This window comes from Osmerus eperlanus, chromosome 8 (genome assembly GCF_963692335.1).
Source record: "Osmerus eperlanus chromosome 8, fOsmEpe2.1, whole genome shotgun sequence".
Lineage (NCBI taxonomy): Eukaryota > Metazoa > Chordata > Actinopteri > Osmeriformes > Osmeridae > Osmerus > Osmerus eperlanus.
Window position 1 is genome coordinate 11,003,959 of NC_085025.1, and position 20,292 is coordinate 11,024,250.

Consider the following 20,292-nt stretch of genomic DNA (forward strand, 5'->3'; position numbering starts at 1 on the left):
CTTTCTGTGTCTTTTGAAATCATATTTGTTGGTTCTGTTCAGTAGATGGTCTTGCGTCTGTGGAAGGGTTGGTTTGTCTGTCTTCAAACATGTTTTTTAAATTAAAATATACTTTTGGTTCTAGCTTCAAATAATCAATCTGCAAGTAACAAAACAGCTTATTTTCTTAAGCAACCGGTCTGCGAAAACAATATAGCGTGCCAAGAATACGACAGAGTGTGTGAGTCTGAGGGTGTGTATGTGTGTGTGTGTTCCTGTCTGTCTTTAATGCTTTTGTCATCACTCTTCTATTCTGCTGAATTTATCCCCTAACAGGGTTTCCTTGACAACAAAATCTACTTAGGATTTACAGTTCCTTATCATTTCTGGTCATCGAAAATTATAATCTGTTTGTCCTAATCCCCCTCCCTGCCTCCCTCCGTACCTCCCAGATCATATTCATCAAGATCATCCCTCACGATAACATAAGAACTGCACCATTGCGGACAGGTCTGAAAGGATATGATGCGATAACAAGAGGGGTTCCTTCCAAATCAAATCAGATTCCTCTGATGTAATCAAGACGAGACGGCAAGGACAACGACTTAATCTCAGAGGGACATGCCTGGCTCGCTCAGACATTATTAAAAAACAACGAGAAACAAATCTTTATATTGAAAGATATAAAAGATGTAATTAAAGTAAAGAGGGGAGGTGGATAAAGCCCTTAGATAGGCCTACAGAAGTGAGACAAATATTTACTGTAGTTTATGTGTGTGTGTGTGTGTGTGTGTGTGTGTGTGTGTGGGTGTGTGTGTGTGTGTGTGTGTGTGTGTGTGTGTGTGTGTGTGTGTGTGTGAGTGAGTGTGTGGGAGGAAATGCTACGCCGTCCCAAAAGAAAGTGCGTGGGAGGCGGGCGGAGTTCGAAGGCAGATCTATTACTCGAGCTGAGCTTCTGAGGTCTATGTTCTCGTCCTCGATCTCAGTGTCCTCAATCTTGTCCCACCATCTGAAAGTTTATGTCGGTTGATTGTCACAGTAAACAGTTAAGTGCTTGCAAGGCCCACAATCCTTAATCTTTGCCTTAAAGCGTTGTCTGTGGACACGTAAGCTGCAGTCAGACAGTGTCTGGTGTGTTAGAAGAGAGCGCGTGAGTGACAGGGGGATGCCTTTAACTGTCGCACTTGCACTACACAGACACAAGGGGGCAGAATAGGACAGAAGACTAGTGGCTGCACAATTCTCTTTTTTTCTCTCTAAGGTCCTCCAGGGGTTCATCACCTCGTGACTTTTTGACCTCCCAGAATGCACTGGAGTAAAGTGTCCATGTCCCTCTCCTTGGACCTTTACTGCCAAACCTCATGGAGAGTCATGTGCAGGAATCAATACTCAATACATGACCATGGTTAGGCAGCAAGCTGATCTCCATTCAGTTTGAACTGTACTGCCGTCCAACACAGGACCTGTTTCTACCACTGTACTTCTACATGGTGACCACTAGATGGGAATCTGATACTTCACACAATTTCATTCATATATTGTTCAATTGAGAAAGCCAGCTGTGTTTGCGTGTGTGTGAGAGAGTTCACACACAAACACACCTTACTCATCATCACAGTTAAACCCGCAGCATTGAAAAGGAATGTGTAGGTTAATAATGTGTTTATGTCAAACAGGGTTACATTGCAGTGCGAACAATCTAATTACCAGCATCACATCATAATCTTTGCCAAATCATGTATTTTCGGAGTGACGCCCCCTCCCCTCCCAGATCCAGAACGTCGGGGGGGTTCAGCCAAGGGAGGTTTGGCTATCGCGGATGCATGTATGCATGGTAATTTGGGGGGACATTGGCACGCTGTTGTGAGAGGGTACTAAATCAAACTCAAGACCGTGAACCACCCGGCTGCCGTTTACCGGAGGAATTAGGGAATTGAGGAATACAGGATTGACACTTGGTGAATGTAAACGACAGAATGAAGGAGAGCATCGAGGGAATTGAGAAGTTTGTCAGTCCAGGGAAAGGACGAGGACTACGGGTGACCAAACCTTTCAAAGTTGGAGAGTTGCTGTTCTCGTGCCCTGCATACGCCTACGTTCTGTCTGTCAATGAAAGAGGTTGTTACTGCGAATTCTGCTTGACCAGGTATTTTATTGTGAAACAAATACAGCCTTTTTGGAGCGTGTGATGAGCCATGTATTCGTCATTGATGTGTGAATGCTAGCGCGTGTGTGCGCACTCTGCGCACGGCTTTCTCCAAACTCCAATAGATAGTGGGCTGAAGTTAGGCCACATTGACTTATCATAAAGACCGCATTCATTTCTATATACACAAATGTGGGCTACCAATCAAGAAGCAGCGGCCAATTAACTCACTTAAAATACATTGCTACAAGCCACTGTTGCCCTATTCCTAAAACATTCACGATTACAGACAATTGCTGGTGTGCAAGGCTCGTGTCTTTTTATAGAAGGAGCTCGTCCTACGCCATGACATCTTTTTTTCATATTGGGGCCAGACTATAAAATCTATTTTTATGTGTGCAAGGCTCATCTTTCTGTGTGCCTCAGATCAGTGGTGTCCACGTATCCTCAAGATAGAACACATGGTTTCATGTCAAATCTGCAGAAATACGAGTCCTCCTGGTATAAGTTAAGTCCGATCTTCACTACCGCAGTCAATCGAATCCATAGTAATTAAGTTCATATATGAAGGTCTAGTTTGAATTTTGGTGGACAAACCATTATCTTAATGCAAAAACTACTTCTCCAATTTCAATGGTCTCTTGACATTGGTAGGGGCATGTCCACCCCTAAACCTACCCTATGATAATAATGTTCTGAGCTATTGTAATGTACTGCCATACATTCCACTTGAAGTAGTCTACCTATGCAGGGTCTACCCAATGCAGGGTTCCAACCTAAAACTCCCTTCTTATTAACCCAGTCTTCATCTATTCTCTTACCTGACAGCCCTAAGCAGCACACTCGCCTTTTCAAGGCCTTTAAACCTGACATGGACTAGGCCTGTGGTGAGGCGAGGCCCTCGTAAGTAACCTACAGGAGCATCTCTCTCTCTCTCTATCTCTCTCTCTCTCTCTCTCTCTCTCTCTCTCTCTCTCTCTCTTTGCAGAGGGAGAAGGATGTACTGAGATAGATCCAGTGTACCTCTATGTGATGATGACCCTTCCGCTGGTTGTGGTATGTCTGTGCAGCTCCCGGCTGTTTGAGGGTTGCCGTGGCACCGTCTACCCATGCATGCTGCGGCACCCCTCAACACTGTCATCCACAATGCAGTCATGGAAGGCCAGTGTAGCATGTCGCTTGGGTCGGCATGCAGCGGAAGGGCTAGCAGGGAGCACACATCTATCACCGCTTCCCCACTGTCTGACGATGTTGTACCTTTAGCTCACTGTGTTCGTATGGGGGCTTCCGTGTGGGAGATCGGGGTTCCAGGGGATATGGGTGGAGTTCAGCACCAGCTGAAGTATGATAACTTTACTCATGAAAGGGGGGGGTCAGAAATGTTCTGTTTTCACCACTGTTGGTGCCGATAGGCATTTCAGCCAATAGGATGTCATACTGGGATTGGTCAACTCTTGTGTCAGTCAGGCTGACATACTTCCTCATTCATAATGATAATTCAGATTCATAATGGTAATTATGCTGTAACTATGATGTGATGAGGACAAAACTGTTATTGATGATGATGATAACTCTATAGTCTTTGTAATATGATCCTCGGCCGAGTGATCACACAGGAACAACGTCATGAGAAAATATGAGACTGACTTGAATGGCGTGGGCATGACTGAAAGAGACTGGACTGGATGACTTGCTGTTTTATGTGCTGTTGAACAACAGCCAACGCTGGGTTCAGTAGGTCGTCACCACAGCAACATCAGTTCCTCGAAACCAGAACCTGAAACACGACGATACTGTTGGTCCCCGCTCCTTCAGGTCCCGTACGTACTCCATCCAGACAGTAGCACCAGCAGACCCACCCTGCCCCCCTAACATACCCAGCTTTGGTTCACTTTGTCTGGGCTTCCCTAACTCATCTTGTCCATGCCAGAGGTGGCAGCTGGTCCATCAAAGGTCAGGTCTATTAATAACCCCAGAATGTTTTAGAGCCCACGGCCCCTCCCTGATACGATGGGAGAACGGCCTGTAAACTTCCCCCCCCCCCCCTGCCCCCCCCCCCCCTCACACACACACACACCCAGCCCCAGCAGAGACATGGGTTAGGCCATAAAACGGACACACTCATGCTGACACGCACACACACGCTCAGACTCAAAACACCATGACCCATCCCCCACATCCACCACAGCAGTGTGTGCACACGCACGCGCACGTCCAGAGAAAGACCCCGCTTGGTGCGCGGCGGGACATCCCCCCCCCCCCCCCCCCGTCCTCCTGAAAGAGAACGGCAAAAACAAACGTAGGGATCGGCGCCCACGGCCCCCTCGTCACAACGTCCAGCGGGAAATGAGAGGCGTTTATGTGGCGCGGGCGAAGTGGTTGAGTGGACTGTGGTCAACCCTGAGGTGATGAGGAGTGTCCATGTCGTCTCCATGTCGTTGACATGAAGACTTTGTTTGAGCTCCCCGGGCGTGCCGTGCTGAACTGGCCACGCCTCAGCTCAGAGGTGCTAAAACATCAGAGCTGGGCCTGATTCCCTGGTCAGGTGTGCACAAGGTTGGGGTCTGTCCCATTTCAACAGGGTCAGCGACTGAACGGCGTGGAACGAGAGCCTGTTCATGCGTTGAATCAACTCGCTGAATGAATCGACTCGGTTGATTCGGATGGAAATGGGTCGGGCATCCCACATCTTGGAAGTGTTTGTCAGTTCGGCAAACAGGGATGTTTTAGCACACTGGAGTGTGTTTTCTCACTAGGTGTGGTGTATTGCGTGCGTATATGTGTGTCTGAATGGTCGCAAAAACTGTTCTCGGGTACCGTAGAGAACAACAAACGACAATTCTATTCCCTTGTCGTCCACAGAAAAGAAGGCTTGGCCAAATGTGGAAAGTGCAAGAAAGCCTTCTATTGCAATGTCACCTGCCAGGTAACAGCACACCACACTGCCCCCAGAGTGACAGGTAACAGCACACCACACTGCCCCCAGAGTGAATGCTCGACACGCAGAATAGTGCCTCTGCAGTCTCTCCGAGTCCCTCAAGTGACACATGCATTTACTCATTTCCTGAAAGGAATTTGTGGGGAGAGGGGGGGTGGGGTACTCAGAAGTGGAGGTGTGAGGGGATGCAGTACATGTTGGCGAGGGTAGATTGGGTGGCTGTGGGTGGGGATGGATGGATGGGGCTCAGGGTTAGTATTGTGAGCTTTAAGAAGAAGGGCGAGGAATTAGAATGTTGTTGGCTTTGGGCTGGTATCAGACAGTGTGCATTAGAGTTAGCCATTCCAATAGAGTGCGTGTGTGTGTGCGTGCGTGTGTGTCTCAGAAAGCGCACTGGGCGATGCACAAGCTGGAGTGTGGCGCCATCATAGCGTTCGGGGAGAAATGGAGTCCCTCGGAGACAGTACGTCTGGTTGCCAGGATTCTTGCCAAGAAGGTGAGAGAATGTACTATATACAGCATGTACGACAGTACATGAGTTGGGGTCGGGGTCTGAATGGATGAATCCATAGGTAGAAACGTAGATTAAGAAAACTCTCTTCTCCTCTCATCCAAAAATCCTGGTCTTGTGTGTGTGTGTGTTTGTCTTCCAGAAAACCCAGAAGGAGAAGAGCAGTTCTGAGAAGCTGCTGCTGATTGGAGAGATGGAGTCACGTGAGTCCACAGTGGAGATAAGCACACCTCTGGTGTGTGGAGACCCTCACACCAGAGGAGGCTCTATCTAGATGTCAGGGAAGTGTCGCTTCTCTCTCGAGGCCCCCTGGACGCCACCTCCAGCCAGGCTCCGCCTCCTCACTGAGCACCTAGACTGACTGTCTGGCAGATCTGGACTGTCCAAGTCAGACTCACTCTGATAAGGGTCTAGCCCGGAGTTTGTAGATAGGTGGTGAATGTGTTAGACTAGACTTGCTTTATGTTGTGTGAGAAAGCTGGGTGGTGACAATGCTATGTGTCAAGCCATACTTTAAATGGCAGGTTCTAGATTTTTTGAAGTTTACTTTGCCGTTCATTATAAATGGAGTGTGTGTGTGTGTGTCTGTCCCAGACGTGGAAGATGTGGACAATGAGAAGAGAGAGATGAACGAGGGGGACATCGCCAGTCTGCATCAGTTCTACTCCAAACACCTGGATTTCCCTGACCACTCTGGCCTACTGACACTCTTCTCTCAGGTAACACACACACACTTACCCACGCACACTCACACATACAAAGTGCAGACTCACTCTGTTCTTAGTTGTTCTCCCCGACCAGGAACTTTTTCTGTCTGCTACAGAAACAGTCAGAAAGTACCATGAAATCCCAATCTGGCCCTCTGCTGGACTGTGTTGGTATCACTGTGACAAAGCACATGACTGCCTCACGGTCATTTGAGTTGAGCTGAAATGAAAAGAAGAGACATTCAGTGTGTGACCTCTCTGTTCCTGCAGGTCAACTGTAATGGCTTCACAGTGGAGGATGAGGAGCTGTCCCACATGGGATCAGCAATATACCCAGAGTAAGACACACACACACACACACACAAACCACACGTACACATGTACCACAGCAACCAACAAACTTTAATCAAAGATACCTTCCATCAGAAAATCCATAATCTGAGACAGCACATTATCCCACACCCTTCCGTTCATTTCCTGGTTATCTTGTTATTGCATGGCAGGCTAGCGGCACAGCTGCTCAGATAGGAAGGCTAATTCCAGCTCTGGAGAAAGAGACTTTCCCATCTATGGGCCTTTGGTCATAAATCACACCCGGACGCTGCGAACCTCGTGTAGTGTTTATGACACTACACGAGCTGTTACTAGTGCACTGTCGTCCTGCTTTACTCGTCTTTACTCTTCCTCTCCCATTAGCAAGCTATCTTTCTTGTGACATTTGTTCTTTCTTTCTGTCTCTCTCTGTGTCTCTGTCTGTCTGTCAGTGTGGCTCTGATTAACCACAGCTGCTCCCCAAACGTCATTGTCACATACAAGGGGACAACAGCAGAGATCCGGGCTGTTCAGGACATGAGCACTGGGGACGAGGTGAGGAAGCTGTGTCCAGCTGTCCAGACAGAGGTCACCAGCCCAAGTTGTGTTTTTGTGTGATTGTGTGTGTGTGTGGGTGTTGGGGGTGTGGCTGATCTTGTGATGTATGAAAACCCTCCCTATCTGTACTAAAGTCCCCCTGGTGGGTGAGAGAAGTGCATCATGGGAATGAACCTGATCTCTGTGGGTCCAATGAGTGGGGATTGAGTTTATAGAGAGGACAGGAAGTGAGGTCATAGGTCTATTGGACTATATGGTTACATTACGAAAGTTGAAAACAGTGTGGGTGTGCATATACAGTGTATGTGAATGAGACAAGTTGGGGGGGGGGGTGATTATTGAGCTATGCAAGGTTGTTTTTAGACCTCAAAAGTGCTGAGCAGGTCAAAGGCCTTCCACACTGGCCTCCCAGCCAACATGATACATATCAAACAGCCCCTAATATCCCAAGCGTTGGAATGCAAAACTTATTTTTGTAACCAAATGCTAAAGCACACAATTTCTTTCTACACAGCATGGTATCACAGTTTGTGTGCCTGTGTGTGGTGTCTGTGTGTGTGCGTGCGCCCATGTGCTGTGTGTACACACCGGTATCTGGTGTCTGTGTGCCTGTGTGGTATGTGTGTGTGTCTCTATTCCCAGGTGCTCATCAGCTACATAGACCTCCTCTACCCAACAGAGGACCGTAATGACCGCTTAAGAGACTGCTACTTCTTTACCTGCGACTGCAAGGAGTGTAAATCCAAAGCTGGGGTGAGAACACAGAGATGGGGAGGCCAGATGTACCTGCTACACTCACTTCAGTCAAGTTTCAGTTCACTTTTAACCTGAGGGCTTCAGTATTAAGGCTCAATTGCCAATCACGTTGCATTCTAAAACAGTTCACGTCACGACTGTGTGTTGTTTCCCCTCGGCCCTCCAGGACAAGCTGAGGCTGAAGGTACGTCAGCGGAATGAGCCCATCAAGCCAGAGCTGGTCAGCAACATGAGGCGCTACGCCAGGAACATCATAGGAGACTTCCGCGCCGCCAAGCTCGACAAAAATAACCTTTTCATTTACAACCTCCACACAATCTTTCTCATTGGGATAAGGCAAAGATAGTTTTGGAAACTGAAGGATAATAGCAGCGATAAGTTCCTAGCTACTTCATGAATGATTCTTGTAGCATGATTGTTCGCACCACACACTTATCGAATTACATGACATAGTCATTGAATTGATCCGTGTTTTTTTTTAAACCACAGTTCTCCCAGCATGCAGCAGCTAAATGTTGCTAATAGCACCACCCCTAACGTTTAAGCATTAGCGTTCCCGCCTATGAAACCTTGACTCGTGAGCACCCCCTGGTGAGCTGCTGGAGATGTGCGAGCTGAGCCTGGACAAGATGGCCGCCGTGTTCGAGGACTCCAACGCCTACATGCTCCACATGATGTACCAGGCCATGGGCGTGTGTCTCCACATGGGCGAGTGGGACCAAGCCATCCGCTACGGAGAGAAGGTCCTCAAACCATACAAGTACGAATCCATGCCATCCCCTTGGACTTACACTGCACGTCGATGCGAGGAAACCCCTGGGATGCCCTTGATTCGGGGGGGGGGGGGGGGGGGGGAACCACATTTGAATTGTACTTTCGAATGACACCGTGAGAGCCGTCTAAACGTGCTATGACAGTGGCTCGGTGCGGCGCTGTCGGAGGGGACTGTGAGGTGACTCGAGGACCAGGCTGTGCTCTGACTGGGGTGTGTTTGCTCCCCTCCTCCAGCGTGCTGTACCCTCCCTACTCCCTGAACGTGTCGTCCATGTACCTGAAGCTGGGCAGGCTGTACATGGGGCTGGAGAGGAGCGCCTTGGGGCTCAGCGCCCTCAGGAAGGTAACCTGTCTGTGCGACGGAACGAGGCTCTGCCACTGCACACTTCAGACCGGCGGATTAGGTTTCAATGTTACTTTGTTGAGGAGCGTCGTAAGTGGTCATCTCTCTCTCTCCCCGTCCCTTTCTCTGTGAATGTGTTCAGGCCATGGCGATTATGGAGGTGGCTCACGGGAAGGATCACCACTACCTTGCAGAACTCCAGAATGAAATCGCGAAGAAATGAAGAGACTGAACACGAAGGGACATCCATGCACACATCCATGCACACACGCACACAGCAGGCTTTATGCAACTACAAAACTATGGGCGCTTTCTCTTTTTGGTTGTGAAGGACACAGGGAAAGGGAAATCGTTTAGAGTTGTCCTTTTTTTTACGTGGGATGCATTGAGGTTTTTGTGGAGAGCAAAATTGCAGGAACGACTGAATTATTTTATACTGTGCCGCCGATTCAGTATACTGTATAATGCCTTCCTGGGTGGTCATCGAGGTTTACATATGTTTTTGTTCATAATAAAAGGTAATTCCGTTTACCATCAAATATGGCTTGCTTTGAGTAACTGTATGAGGGGCACACATGCCAGCTGCACGGTTGCCTTTCATCGTTCCTTCTGGTGTTTGCTTAAGGGCAGGATCGGCACGTCAATACATTCCGACAGCCAAGGGGAGCAGTTATGGCCGCAGCTGCTTTGTTACGGGCCTATAAAAGGCAAGCAATGAGCCCCGGTCACAAACGAGGGAGGCGTCAGGACATTAGCGCCGCTGACGTGGTCAGGCTGGGTTCCTTCTCGTCTGGAGAGCATGTCTGCTCGCTGCAGTCGACACGTCGTAAACACAGGCGTTGCTGCGAAAGCATGAAGTGACTCTTCCGCCCTCCGCGATATGTTGCTGTCAACTACTCTTCTCTCTAGGTCACAATTCTACCATGCTACACAGTTTCCACTTGATTATGTTGTACTTTACTATACTATCCTGTACTGTGCTATTATTTGGCTATTAATGAAACCAGTTTGGCAACACATAGAGAAAATAAGGCTTTATTGCATAATGAGTGTATGACAGCTTCATACGCATTTGGGGGCAGAAAAAAAAAATGTTTATGTACTGGCAGAGCATAGCCTATATATAAAACATATGTACAGAACACATACAGAGGTCTTCAGGACTTATGCCAAAAACACGGGGTGGAATATGTCATTGAAAAACGTCTGTGGAATGAAACGTGGAAAATACTGTCAACAAAACAGAAGAATGGCAATAGTGTGCTCTTGCCGTGAGAGCAGAAAGCTTATAAACTTATATCTGAGTATAGATATATACATTGGAATATAAAAAGCATGCATAGTTTGTCATCTTGCGGTATTTTAAGGGTACCAAGTCAAAAAAAAATACAAACATTTGTAGAAATATTCTCTCGCATGCCCAATATGTACAAACGTAGCTTTGGACACGGCTGACATTGTGCCACAACTCACAGACAGAAGGAAGAGGATCTAAAGTCAGCCATACTCAAAGCTGTGTGTTCTATGTGTGCACATAGAAACTCGACCTATCTGGGTACCAACAGGTGGTACAAAAAAAAGCCCCCCGACTGAGACAGTTTTTCTTGACATGCTCTCCGTGTAGTTATAAACATGTGAAACACATTATCCCAGGATGCAATGCATCCACTGCACTGGATAAACCCATAGACAAACTCTGGGGAAGTAGGACTTTGAGGGAATTGAGGCCATTACTGTGGCACGATAAGACTACAAAAACAAACAGGAAGTATTTTTCAAATGTATTTGGGAGTCTGGACACCAGGGCCATGGGAGGGTTTGCTATTGCCCTCTGTCTTGTACTGGAGGCTACAACAGCGCACATGTAGACACCAAACTCGAATTTAATACAAACACCGTACGACCTTGTCCTTTGGTCTTTTGGGTTAGTATCTTTATATCATCACACAGGTCTTCACGGGTCTCTCAGACAGGACAAGACACACGACACAGACAGTAAAACACTGTTAGGGAATGCCTTGACTCCTTCAGAAGGAAGCTCTGAGCGAGTGCCTGAACTGAGCTCACGCTGAGTCAGCACTGACACGATGTAGCCATGATAGTGCTAGAAAGTTCCAAATAAGCTGTGTTAAAAGTTCCAGTTAAATAGAATGGGAAATGGACTGCATCGTTGTGGAACATTGGACATTGCTCAAATAATAGGCTGGGAAGTCTGGGTATTAATAATGTTCCAAGTGGCCAGAAGTTTTAAATATAAACATGATTGCTAAGGCCTCACTGAGCCAAACCATGTGTGAAAAAGAACCAAAAATAGCTGTAACGAGGGGAACAGAGCGAGGAAGGGACATGACTTCAAGGCATCATAAGTTTGGCAAACCATTTAGAAACCTTTCTCAGACATACAGAAAACTGTTGACGAGAAAGACTATTTATCTGCTTGTTTGACAATTGGCTGAACTCAGATATCACCATAGTTATGAGAAATAAATACATGTAAAAAAATTATATTGAAATGTTTAGACGAATCTTCATTGTACTTTACATCGGACTGCCACAACGAAGGCCTAGAATAATTTTGGCAGTTGCTTTCAAACATTGGGAAAACTTTTGAAATGATTTGATAACCTTGTTTCCACGTAAATGAAAAAGCAAACAACACTACACCCTGGTGTTCATAAAAGCAACTGCAGCACTGGCACTACAGGCATAGACGTTTGTGAAAATGACAGGAATTAATATGTCTAGCTTACTGTTTATATTTGATTGAAATACTGTTTATATATCCAGTGCCAAAACAATGTAATAAAAAAATATGTTATCTCTGATCAAACTTGGAAAATTGGCCTGCTTATCGAATGTCAGCACAAAAGGGAAAAGTGCCACGATAAACAATGATAGCATTAAGCTCTAGCAGTTAGCACCTAACATGTTAGCTTGTTTTGTAACACTCCTACCAGCTCCCTCTTCTCCTTGACCAGCCACGAGCTAGCTAGGCTAACGCCAACTGTATGAAAGAGAGACATGGAGGTATTTTATGACCGCTTGAGTCAAAGCATTTCTGACCACACGCATTCTGACTTTCTTGTGCTCCAATTGGAAACATTGCTTGAGCTTGCCCCCTCCAAGAGACAGGATGCGGGTGAGCAACATGGTGTCGGCATCACACAGCCTTCCAGAGCTGTATGGGACTCCACACCATACTAGCCAAACCTGTCCACCTTGGTCCATTAGCCAATTCGGACCAATCAGAGCATACGAACTACAGAGCTAACTTTCATTGGTCATACTACTCTGCAGAAGTTGTTATCTGTCGCCCTCCTGCAGAGTCTTGTCCCATTCAGGTCGCAGTTCAGGGGTCAGGGGTCAGATGTCAGATGAGACGAGAGTTCTTGAGGAACTGGATGAGGACCTGGTAGACAAACTTGTACTGGGAGATGGTCTGGACCATCAGCATTCTCTGCTGCCTTAGACCACACAACATGGTGGGGACCTCCACCCTCTGACAGAGAAACATGGGAGAAAAGAGAGAAAGAGAGAAACAGAGAGGAGAAGGTTCCATGAAAGGGAAGTAAAATTTGAAATACAGAAAAAAATATTGTTACTGGATTACGAGTCGGTAATGAACAGTGATTTACCCCCTGCCCCCCCACCCCAACCCCTGACCTCACCCCCCCCCCCCCCCCCCCACACCTCGTTGTGCTCCAGACAGCTGATCATGAGCTCAGTGAGGATGACCACGCCGGCGCGCCCCACCCCCGCGCTGCAGTGGACCACCACCGGAGGGTTGAGGGACTTGGAGGTGTCCAGCATGGAGTTGGTGTGCCTCCTCACGGACTGGATCTCCTCCAGGTACGCTGGGGTACGGAGGGGAGGGGAGGGAGGAGGGAGAGAGAGGGGAGGTTAGAGGACAGGATAGTCTATCAAGTGTGTGATATCACTGACACACACACACACACACACACGTGGCCACTCACAGAGGAAGCCCTGGACGTATTCAGGGCAGCCGTGGTCGGGCCAATCCGTGTACTGCAGGTGCCACACCGTCCTCTCCTGGCCCGACAGCAGGTGCTTGACCTTTAACCCCGTGGTGGCGTAGCAGCCCGAGTCCGTGCGGAACTTGGTGGTGACCTTGAACTTCCCATGGGTGGCCGAGTTGTGTTTGGAGCCCAGCTTGGGCCAGTAGCGATGACTCTTAGCCCTGCCACCCTCCTGGGAGAGCAGGGGAGAGGGGGGAGAAGGGGGAGGGAGAAGGAGGGAGGGAGAAGGAGGGAGGGAGGGAGGGAGAAGGAGGGAGGGAGGAGGAGGGAGGAGGAGGGAGGGAGGAGGAGGGAGGGAGAAGGAGGGAGGGAGAAGGAGGGAGGGAGGAGGAGGGAGGGAGAAGGGAGGGAGAAGGAGGGAGGGAGAAGGAGGGAGGGAGGAGGAGGGATGGAGAAGGAGGGAGGGAGAAGGAGGGAGGGAGGAGGAGGGAGGGAGAAGGGAGGGATAAGGAGGGAGGGAGAGTAAATCAAGGCTGTCTCTATACATTAACTAAACACAGGCATCTACCTACTGTAGCATACACACACACACAATGCACATGTCCTTGCTCTTGATATATATATATATATATATATATAATATTTCCATATCAACAAAGCTATGAATTCAAGAACATTTCTCTGCAGTCTCAGAAAATGTGTTACCCAGAGAGCTGGATGTGAGGGTTACCTCACCACAGCCCAGCTCCAGCATTCTAACCGATACTGAGTTCAGCGTTCTGCCTGCAGCTGAATAACACATCAGAAGACTCATTGTTCAATAATCCTGCTGCATCTTTTGTGTGATGTCTCGATTAATTCATGTTCTGTGTGTGTGTGTGTGTGTGTGTGAGTGAGCGTGTGCCTGTGTGAGCCTGTGTGAGCCTGTGTGAGCCTGCGTGTATGCTTCATCGTGTATGTGTGTGCACACTTTTTGTATGTGTGTGTGTGCGTGTGTGTGGGTGATGCTGTACCTCCTCAGCAGTAACCATGGCGATGACATTGACCCCCTGCTCCCAGACCATCTGCCAGAAGTCCGCGCAGGTGTTGGCTAGTGGACCCTGGGTGGCTATGTAGTGCCACTCCTCCCCACTGATGGTCACCTGGACACACACCAACATCGTCAATAGATGTGGACCAATCAGCAGACGATGACACACTTCTGTGGTACTTGTGCCCTCTTTGTATGTCGCTTAGGAGGAAATTGTCCGCTAAATTATAAAAATGTAACAGTACGTATGTATTATCCGTACTACCTTATTTCACCACTGGAGGTCACTGTTTTGATTAGGCAGCACAATACTATACGTCTACGGTACAGTCCCCCATCTCTCTATGCCACACACACAAACACACACACACACACACACACACACACACAGCAGTCTTTTTCATAGTCCAACCATAAACACCTCAGAGAGCCCATACTAAGTTGCTGGAATGCCATGATGTAATGGGAGTAATGGCGCCCACACATGAGCAGCTGAGGGCTAAGGTGTCCTCGTGACTGTAAACACTCTGAGACGTGTGAGGGGAACAAACAACAGCTTTGGTCCTCAGCTGGGACTGTGGGTGATGGGAAATAAGAGGGTTAGGCTTTAATGGGCCCCGATTCAGCCATGACTCAGCACCGAGACACAATGGAGCAAAACACTCCAACACACTGTACGCTGCAGCGTGTGTCCACATGCTAGCGCTCGGGTTCAGTAATACCACACACATCAAAAACTGTTCAGGCTTATTATGAGGTTTTGGGGTTGGACTATAGCAGCATTACAGAAGAACTGTTAGGTTTAGTGTTGCTTTTGTCTTTCTTTCTTTATTTCATCCATCCATCCAATGATTCATCCATCCATCCTTCCTTCCTTCCTCCCTTCCTTCCTCCCTTCATCCTTCCTCCCTTCATCTTTCCCTCCTTCCCTCCTTCTCTTCCTAACTTCCTTCCTTCCTACCTTCCTTCCTTCCTCCCTTCATCCTTCCTACCTACCTCCCTCCCTTCCTTCCTTCCTTCCTCCCTACCTTCATGTGAGAGGCGTTGATGTATCCTGTGTTGTTCTCCTTGTTGGGGACCAGCTCCACCCGGTTCTCCTCGTACGGAACCACGTCACGGAACCGGTTCCGCTCGCTGTTGTCAGCCAGCATCGCCGTGGTGACCACACAGTCCGCCCTCTTCTTTGGGATCTGCTCGTACTCTGTGAAGACCCTCTCCTCCTCCATCTGCAGCTCTAGAGTCTTACACTACAAGGGGGGGGGGGGGATAGCCAGGGAAAGGGAGAGACATTTTGAAAGGATAGTGAGGTAGAGAGAGGGTAAGAGAGGCGGGGTGAAAAGATGGGAGAAGGTAAACATGAAGCAAGGTTCACTCATAGCATCGATTATTATACATATCGTTGTCCCCTAACACAAATGCTAATTTTACCCACAATGCTCTTTGATTTCAAAGCCACCCATAGTCACAGGCACAATGTGCTACAGGTCCACAAAAATGATTCTCTCTCTTCACATTCCCGTCTCAGTAGAGGAATGTGTTTGTTGGGCAAGCCTGGTGCTGACTGAGGGGTATGCTGCCTGACGGAGGAATAGAGGAGGGGGTCTCTGTCTCCCTCCCTCCCTCCATCCCTCTCTCTCTCTCTCTCTCTCTCTCTCTCTCTCTCTCTCACTCTCTCTCTCTCTCTCTCTCTCTCTCTCTCTCTCTCTCTCTCTCTCACTCTCTCTCACACTCTCTCTCGGGTCACATTCCTGTCATTCCAGCTGGTCCAGAGGCGATAAGCACCACCGTGCCACACGTTCTTCAACCCACTTGGCCCTAGCCCCCGTTAGCCTAGCAACGACCCGGGACAAAGGCTGGGTTTCACACCTCCAAGGGTAGACTGAGCAACACAGCTAGCTTGGTTAGCTAGAGAACCAGAGAGTTTTTTTAAGTATTTAATTTTTTGGGGGAAAATACTGAATACTGTATAGTGGGCCTATTAGAGGTCACCAGAAGCAGTAATAAGAAGATTGGTGTCGCGGCCTTTGTCAATTACGCCCCAAAACTATGGAACAAATTACCCATAAATATTAGGGAAGCAAACACGCTAGACATTTTTAAAAGACAGCTTAAAACCTACCTTTTTACTTTTATCACTTGTATTATTGTTTTTTATTGATTCTATGTGAAGCACCTTGAGCTGCAACTCTTGTATGAAATGTGCTATATAAATAAAGTCTTATTATTATTATTATTTGTTTCCGCTTTATAGACAGAAAACTTCAGGGGGAAAGAAAGAGGGAAAGACCAAAATGTCCTGGTTTGATACACGCTCTCCTTGTGGAGCCACCAGGCTTCCCCTCAGACTGAGTGTCAGATCGGATCTAGATACAGATACTGTTTATCAGGCACTGTTTATCTACTCACCAGACACTAGGACCCTGCAGACCACTGCTTTCCCTAAAAGCCTCAACCTAACCCCCCCCAGGACAGGGAAAGTGTAGTAGGATGCCAACATAGACAACACACTACAGCACAAGCCTCTGACTGGGACCACGATGCCACGAAACCAGTGGCACGTCCATGTTGGAAGCAGAAGCCCTGAGCTCATGTGTTACAATAGTACAATATCATTACAGACTAGTATAGAGTATCATTAGATACCAGTGTAGTCTCATAAGAGACCAGTGTACAGTAGCATTTACAGACCAGTGTAGAGTCCGGTAGCCAGGGGGGGGGGGCTGTCTCTTACCCTCTCGTCTGGGGCAGCCTTGGCGCCTCCGTCCTCCTGGTGGCTCTCCGGTACTCGGGCCACGTAGAGGCCGTTGAGCGCCGCCATCATCAGCGGCCTCTTCACCGAGTCCACAGACAACTTCTGTCTCTCCAGCGTCTTCAGGAAAGAGGAGAGGCCCGCCGTCATGGTTACAGTTACCGAGGAGACGCAGCCGTGACCCGTCTCCGCCACTTCCGCTCGTGTGCACGCGGGGGTGGATTTGTTTTGCTTGTTGGCCAAACTCGTCTGATTGGAGCGTCTGAAGAGTGAGCCTGTGATGGTGTGTGGGGTTCCAAAGCCGACAGCCTGAACTGACACTGTCTGAGCTGGTTAAACACTGACCCTGCAGCTCCTCTCTACTAATCTCTCTCTCTCTCTCTCTCTTTTTTTTTCTCCCTCTACTTCTCTCTTCTTCCTTTCTTGTTATGAAATCTTCTTCCTCCGTCTTCCTCTCGCCCTTTCTCCTTCTCATGCGAGTCAAACTCTGACCCACACTGCCTGTTCCCGCCCCTCCTTCCAGGATTAGCCCCTCCTAATCTCACCTCCACCCCTCCACCTCTCAATCCCTCCATACCTTCTGGATTGGCCCAACAAACATGCTGGGGGACAGGAGGGGCCACCACAGGGACTAAACCATTATAAAACGAGAGGGGGGGTTTGGTTTTATCAAAGGGGGCTGAGTTGGGAACATGCGTATGAAGACTGAATGTGGGGACATAGTACACTAACACTATGCCAGAATCTAAAACGTTTATACTCATTAATCAAATACTAAGAAGTAGTGAGTAGAAGATTAGAACATGGAATATATATCAACACATGCGGTTCAACCAATAACAGATTTCATTTTGTAACTCCAGACCGAGACATTTGGACGAACCCCCCCAAAGAGTAATCCCTGGGATTATTAAGGATTATCTGTGAGGACTGAGGACCTAATGTTACCCTCAGGTGCTGAACCCCAGATTAATAGTTAATCAAGAACCGTGAAAGTACCTAACTAACAAACAAAGCACGCTCAAATGTTTGTTTACACGGAATGTTCACCATGTGTTCTGGTTCAACATTGTGCGCGTTTCAAAAGCAGACACATTGCTTGGTCTGTTTAGTAGATAACCAAGTAACTGCTTGTTAGTGGAGTTGGAACTCAACCCTTACAGAATTGACCCTTCACGCAGGCATACATAAACCAAACGGCCATACACTGAATACACATTTACCCAATGCATAATATGTGAAGCATTATAGCTCTGACTGGACCAGACTTACCCTTTGTGCGATCTCTCTCTCCACTATACTGTCCTCAATGGAGAACATCTCCGATACCGGTCTCTCTTTCACGGGCTCCTTCCTTACTCTCTCCTTCACACTGGTCAGGTCGGGTTCTGAGATCGATGGACCCAGAAGTGCCCCATTCATCCCGGTCTGGTCTCCACGGGTCAGAGTTCCACCACCTCCCCCCCCACCCCCACCTCCGCCTTGACCCTGCCCAGCCTTCGGCAACCGGGCCTGGGCTTGGAGAGCATCTGTGGGTCCCTGGCTCTGGGGCCTCTGGTTGTGGTGGTGAGTGTGGTTGTGGTGCCGCAAGGGGGCGTTGTTGGAAGCCCTGGGGGGCCCGGGGTACTCCGGAGGGGGCTTATTGGGCAGCTTGGCCAGGGCAGCCTGGAGCTGGGCACTGATACTAATGTCTTCGTTGAGGCCTGGGATCTGGACGTCCAGCTCGGGCCTCTCCTCCTCCTCCTCCTCCTCCTCCTCCTCCTCGCTCTCGCTGCTGTGGATCAGCATGGTGGCGTTGGATAAGGTCTTCTGGTGCTGGTAGGCCACGCCCTGCGACACCACCGGGCCTCCGGGGGCCTCCAGGGCCTTCGGAGAGGGCATCCGAGCGGGCATCACCTTCGACTCCCGGGGCTGAGCCTGGGGCTGGGGCATCACCTGTTCCCTCAGCGTGTTCCTCCGAGGGAGGGGGGCGTTCATGCCTTTCAGGACCATGCCCTCCGCCCCGCCGCCCCCGGCTCTCATGCAGCTGACCACCTCCATGCTGTGCCTCTTCCCCAGCGTGGAGCGGTGGTGCTTGGCCACGGTGAGCAGCTGGCTGACCTCCTGCAGGGACTGGTGCACCACGGCCGAGCTGTCGGGCTGGAAGGTCTTCACGGACAGCTGCACCATGCGGGTCACCAGCTCGGGGCTGCTGCCCCCGATGCAGCGGTGCCGGTGGCTGGCCAGGTCCGGGGTGCTGGTGGCGGGCCGGAAGGTGGGGTAGGGCGGGGGGGGCCGCGACATGTGGTTGCGCAGCATGTTGGCCGTCGTGGCGGCGTAGCCGGCGGCGTTGGCGCCCTGGTGCTTGGCGTTGGCCAGCTCGGGCGTGCTGACGGTGTGGGAGATGGACACGCCTCCTCCTCCGCCGCCTCCTCCGCCTCCACCGCCTCCGCCACCTCCTCCGCTGCAGGCTGACTGGCAGGGGCCCTGCCCGCTACCCGGCGCCCCTCGGTGGTGGGACTGAGACACGGGCTTGCTGTAGCTGACCTGGGGGGAGTGGGAGGGGGTTGTGGAGGAACACACGAGGACATGAAGAAAGGGGGTGAAGGATGTTCTTCCAGATCACGTGACCTCATTAGGTCTCACAGACCTTGTGTACATGCGGGTCGAGACACGTTCGGCTGCTGCTTCGTGTCAGGGTTTAAGTGTTTGACTTGTGTGTGTGTGTGTGTGACCACGTTCGCCCCCCCCGGGGAAGCTGCAGCTGCTCACCTGTGGCGTGTAGGCCCCGGGACCGGGCCCCAGACCTCCGTACGGCCCCCTCTCCCCGATCTCCGGCTGGCTGTACACCAGCGCCTCGGGCTGGCGGTACGCGTACGTGTTGCTGATATTCAGGCTGCGCAGCGATTGGCTGTGGAGGTCGTGGTGGGCGGGCACAACGTGGCGCTTCTGCTGCCGCATGACGGCGTCGTACTCGGGCGTGGGCCTGTAGGACGGGGCGATGATGGCGCTGTGGCGGTGGCTGGGGATGTAGTCGGGCCGCATGAGCTCGCTGCCGGGGATGCTGAGGCTGGAGGAGATGGGCGAGGGCTGGACGAAGGTCTGGGAGTGGTTGAGGGAGCCCAGGCTGGGGCTGCTGTACATGCTGCCGTTGGGGGCCGTGCCGTTCCGGAAGCCGCCGCCGCCGCCGCCGAAGTCGACGGGACAGCGGTCCAGACTGGTCTCGGACTTGTAATACGGGTCGTCGTGGAATATGCTGTCTGGAAGGGAGGGAGGGAGGGAGGGAAAGACAGTGAGAAGAAGTAGAAAGGGAGAGGAGTTGGGATGGGGAGAAAGGGAGGTTAAGAAGGCAGAGAGAGGGAGGGAGGGAGGTAGAGAAAAGAGCTGTGTATGTTGGGATGTTGTTCACACAAGTACAGGCTTCAAACCCCTCTCAGGCCCATCGTTCCCAGGATAAATGCATCCCAAATCTCGAGCCGTGATTGATATCGCACTCGACACAAACGCGATTGCACGCCCCCACACGGTTTCAC

The 20,292-nt window shown here is 49.8% G+C and overlaps 2 protein-coding genes and 1 non-coding gene across 3 annotated transcripts in view; 2 read left to right on the forward strand and 1 right to left on the reverse strand.

Moving 5' to 3' along the window:
* Nucleotides 1-1,773: 1,773 nt before the first annotated feature.
* Nucleotides 1,774-9,563, forward strand: smyd2b (SET and MYND domain containing 2b). Its single transcript, XM_062467265.1, has 12 exons — nucleotides 1,774-2,125; nucleotides 4,988-5,051; nucleotides 5,449-5,559; nucleotides 5,717-5,777; nucleotides 6,169-6,293; nucleotides 6,552-6,619; nucleotides 7,046-7,148; nucleotides 7,794-7,904; nucleotides 8,074-8,194; nucleotides 8,493-8,667; nucleotides 8,916-9,024; nucleotides 9,167-9,563. Exons 1-12 carry the CDS (start codon nucleotides 1,956-1,958, stop codon nucleotides 9,245-9,247), a joined length of 1,299 nt encoding a protein of 432 aa, XP_062323249.1. The 5' UTR covers nucleotides 1,774-1,955; the 3' UTR covers nucleotides 9,248-9,563.
* On the forward strand, nucleotides 6,338-6,471 carry LOC134025795 (small nucleolar RNA SNORA77). Its single transcript, XR_009931302.1, has one exon. It is a non-coding gene; the product is annotated as a small nucleolar RNA SNORA77 (small nucleolar RNA).
* A 480-nt stretch (nucleotides 9,564-10,043) lies between the features above and the next one.
* LOC134024674 (tyrosine-protein phosphatase non-receptor type 14-like) overlaps nucleotides 10,044-20,292 on the reverse strand; it is a 32,258-nt gene continuing 22,009 nt past the window's right edge. The window contains exons 13-20 of the mRNA XM_062467273.1: nucleotides 19,532-20,019; nucleotides 18,053-19,306; nucleotides 16,763-16,900; nucleotides 15,060-15,278; nucleotides 14,015-14,143; nucleotides 12,999-13,233; nucleotides 12,715-12,878; nucleotides 10,044-12,523 (exon numbers count right to left, since the gene is read on the reverse strand). Coding sequence (XP_062323257.1) covers nucleotides 12,395-12,523; nucleotides 12,715-12,878; nucleotides 12,999-13,233; nucleotides 14,015-14,143; nucleotides 15,060-15,278; nucleotides 16,763-16,900; nucleotides 18,053-19,306; nucleotides 19,532-20,019 — 2,756 coding nt within the window. The 3' untranslated portion in view covers nucleotides 10,044-12,394. The remainder of the gene's footprint in view (nucleotides 12,524-12,714; nucleotides 12,879-12,998; nucleotides 13,234-14,014; nucleotides 14,144-15,059; nucleotides 15,279-16,762; nucleotides 16,901-18,052; nucleotides 19,307-19,531; nucleotides 20,020-20,292) is intronic.

What these genes read in the sequence shown, in the direction of transcription:
- smyd2b (XM_062467265.1), top strand. Translation starts at nt 1,956, where the DNA reads ATGAAGGAGAGCATCGAGGGAATTGAGAAGTTTGTCAGTCCAGGGAAA. An exon ending in GATTGGAGAGATGGAGTCAC is followed by an intron (nt 5,778 to 6,168) that starts GTGAGTCCACAG and finishes TGTCTGTCCCAG; the next exon opens with ACGTGGAAGATGTGGACAAT. An exon ending in AAGGTCCTCAAACCATACAA is followed by an intron (nt 8,668 to 8,915) that starts GTACGAATCCAT and finishes CCCCTCCTCCAG; the next exon opens with CGTGCTGTACCCTCCCTACT.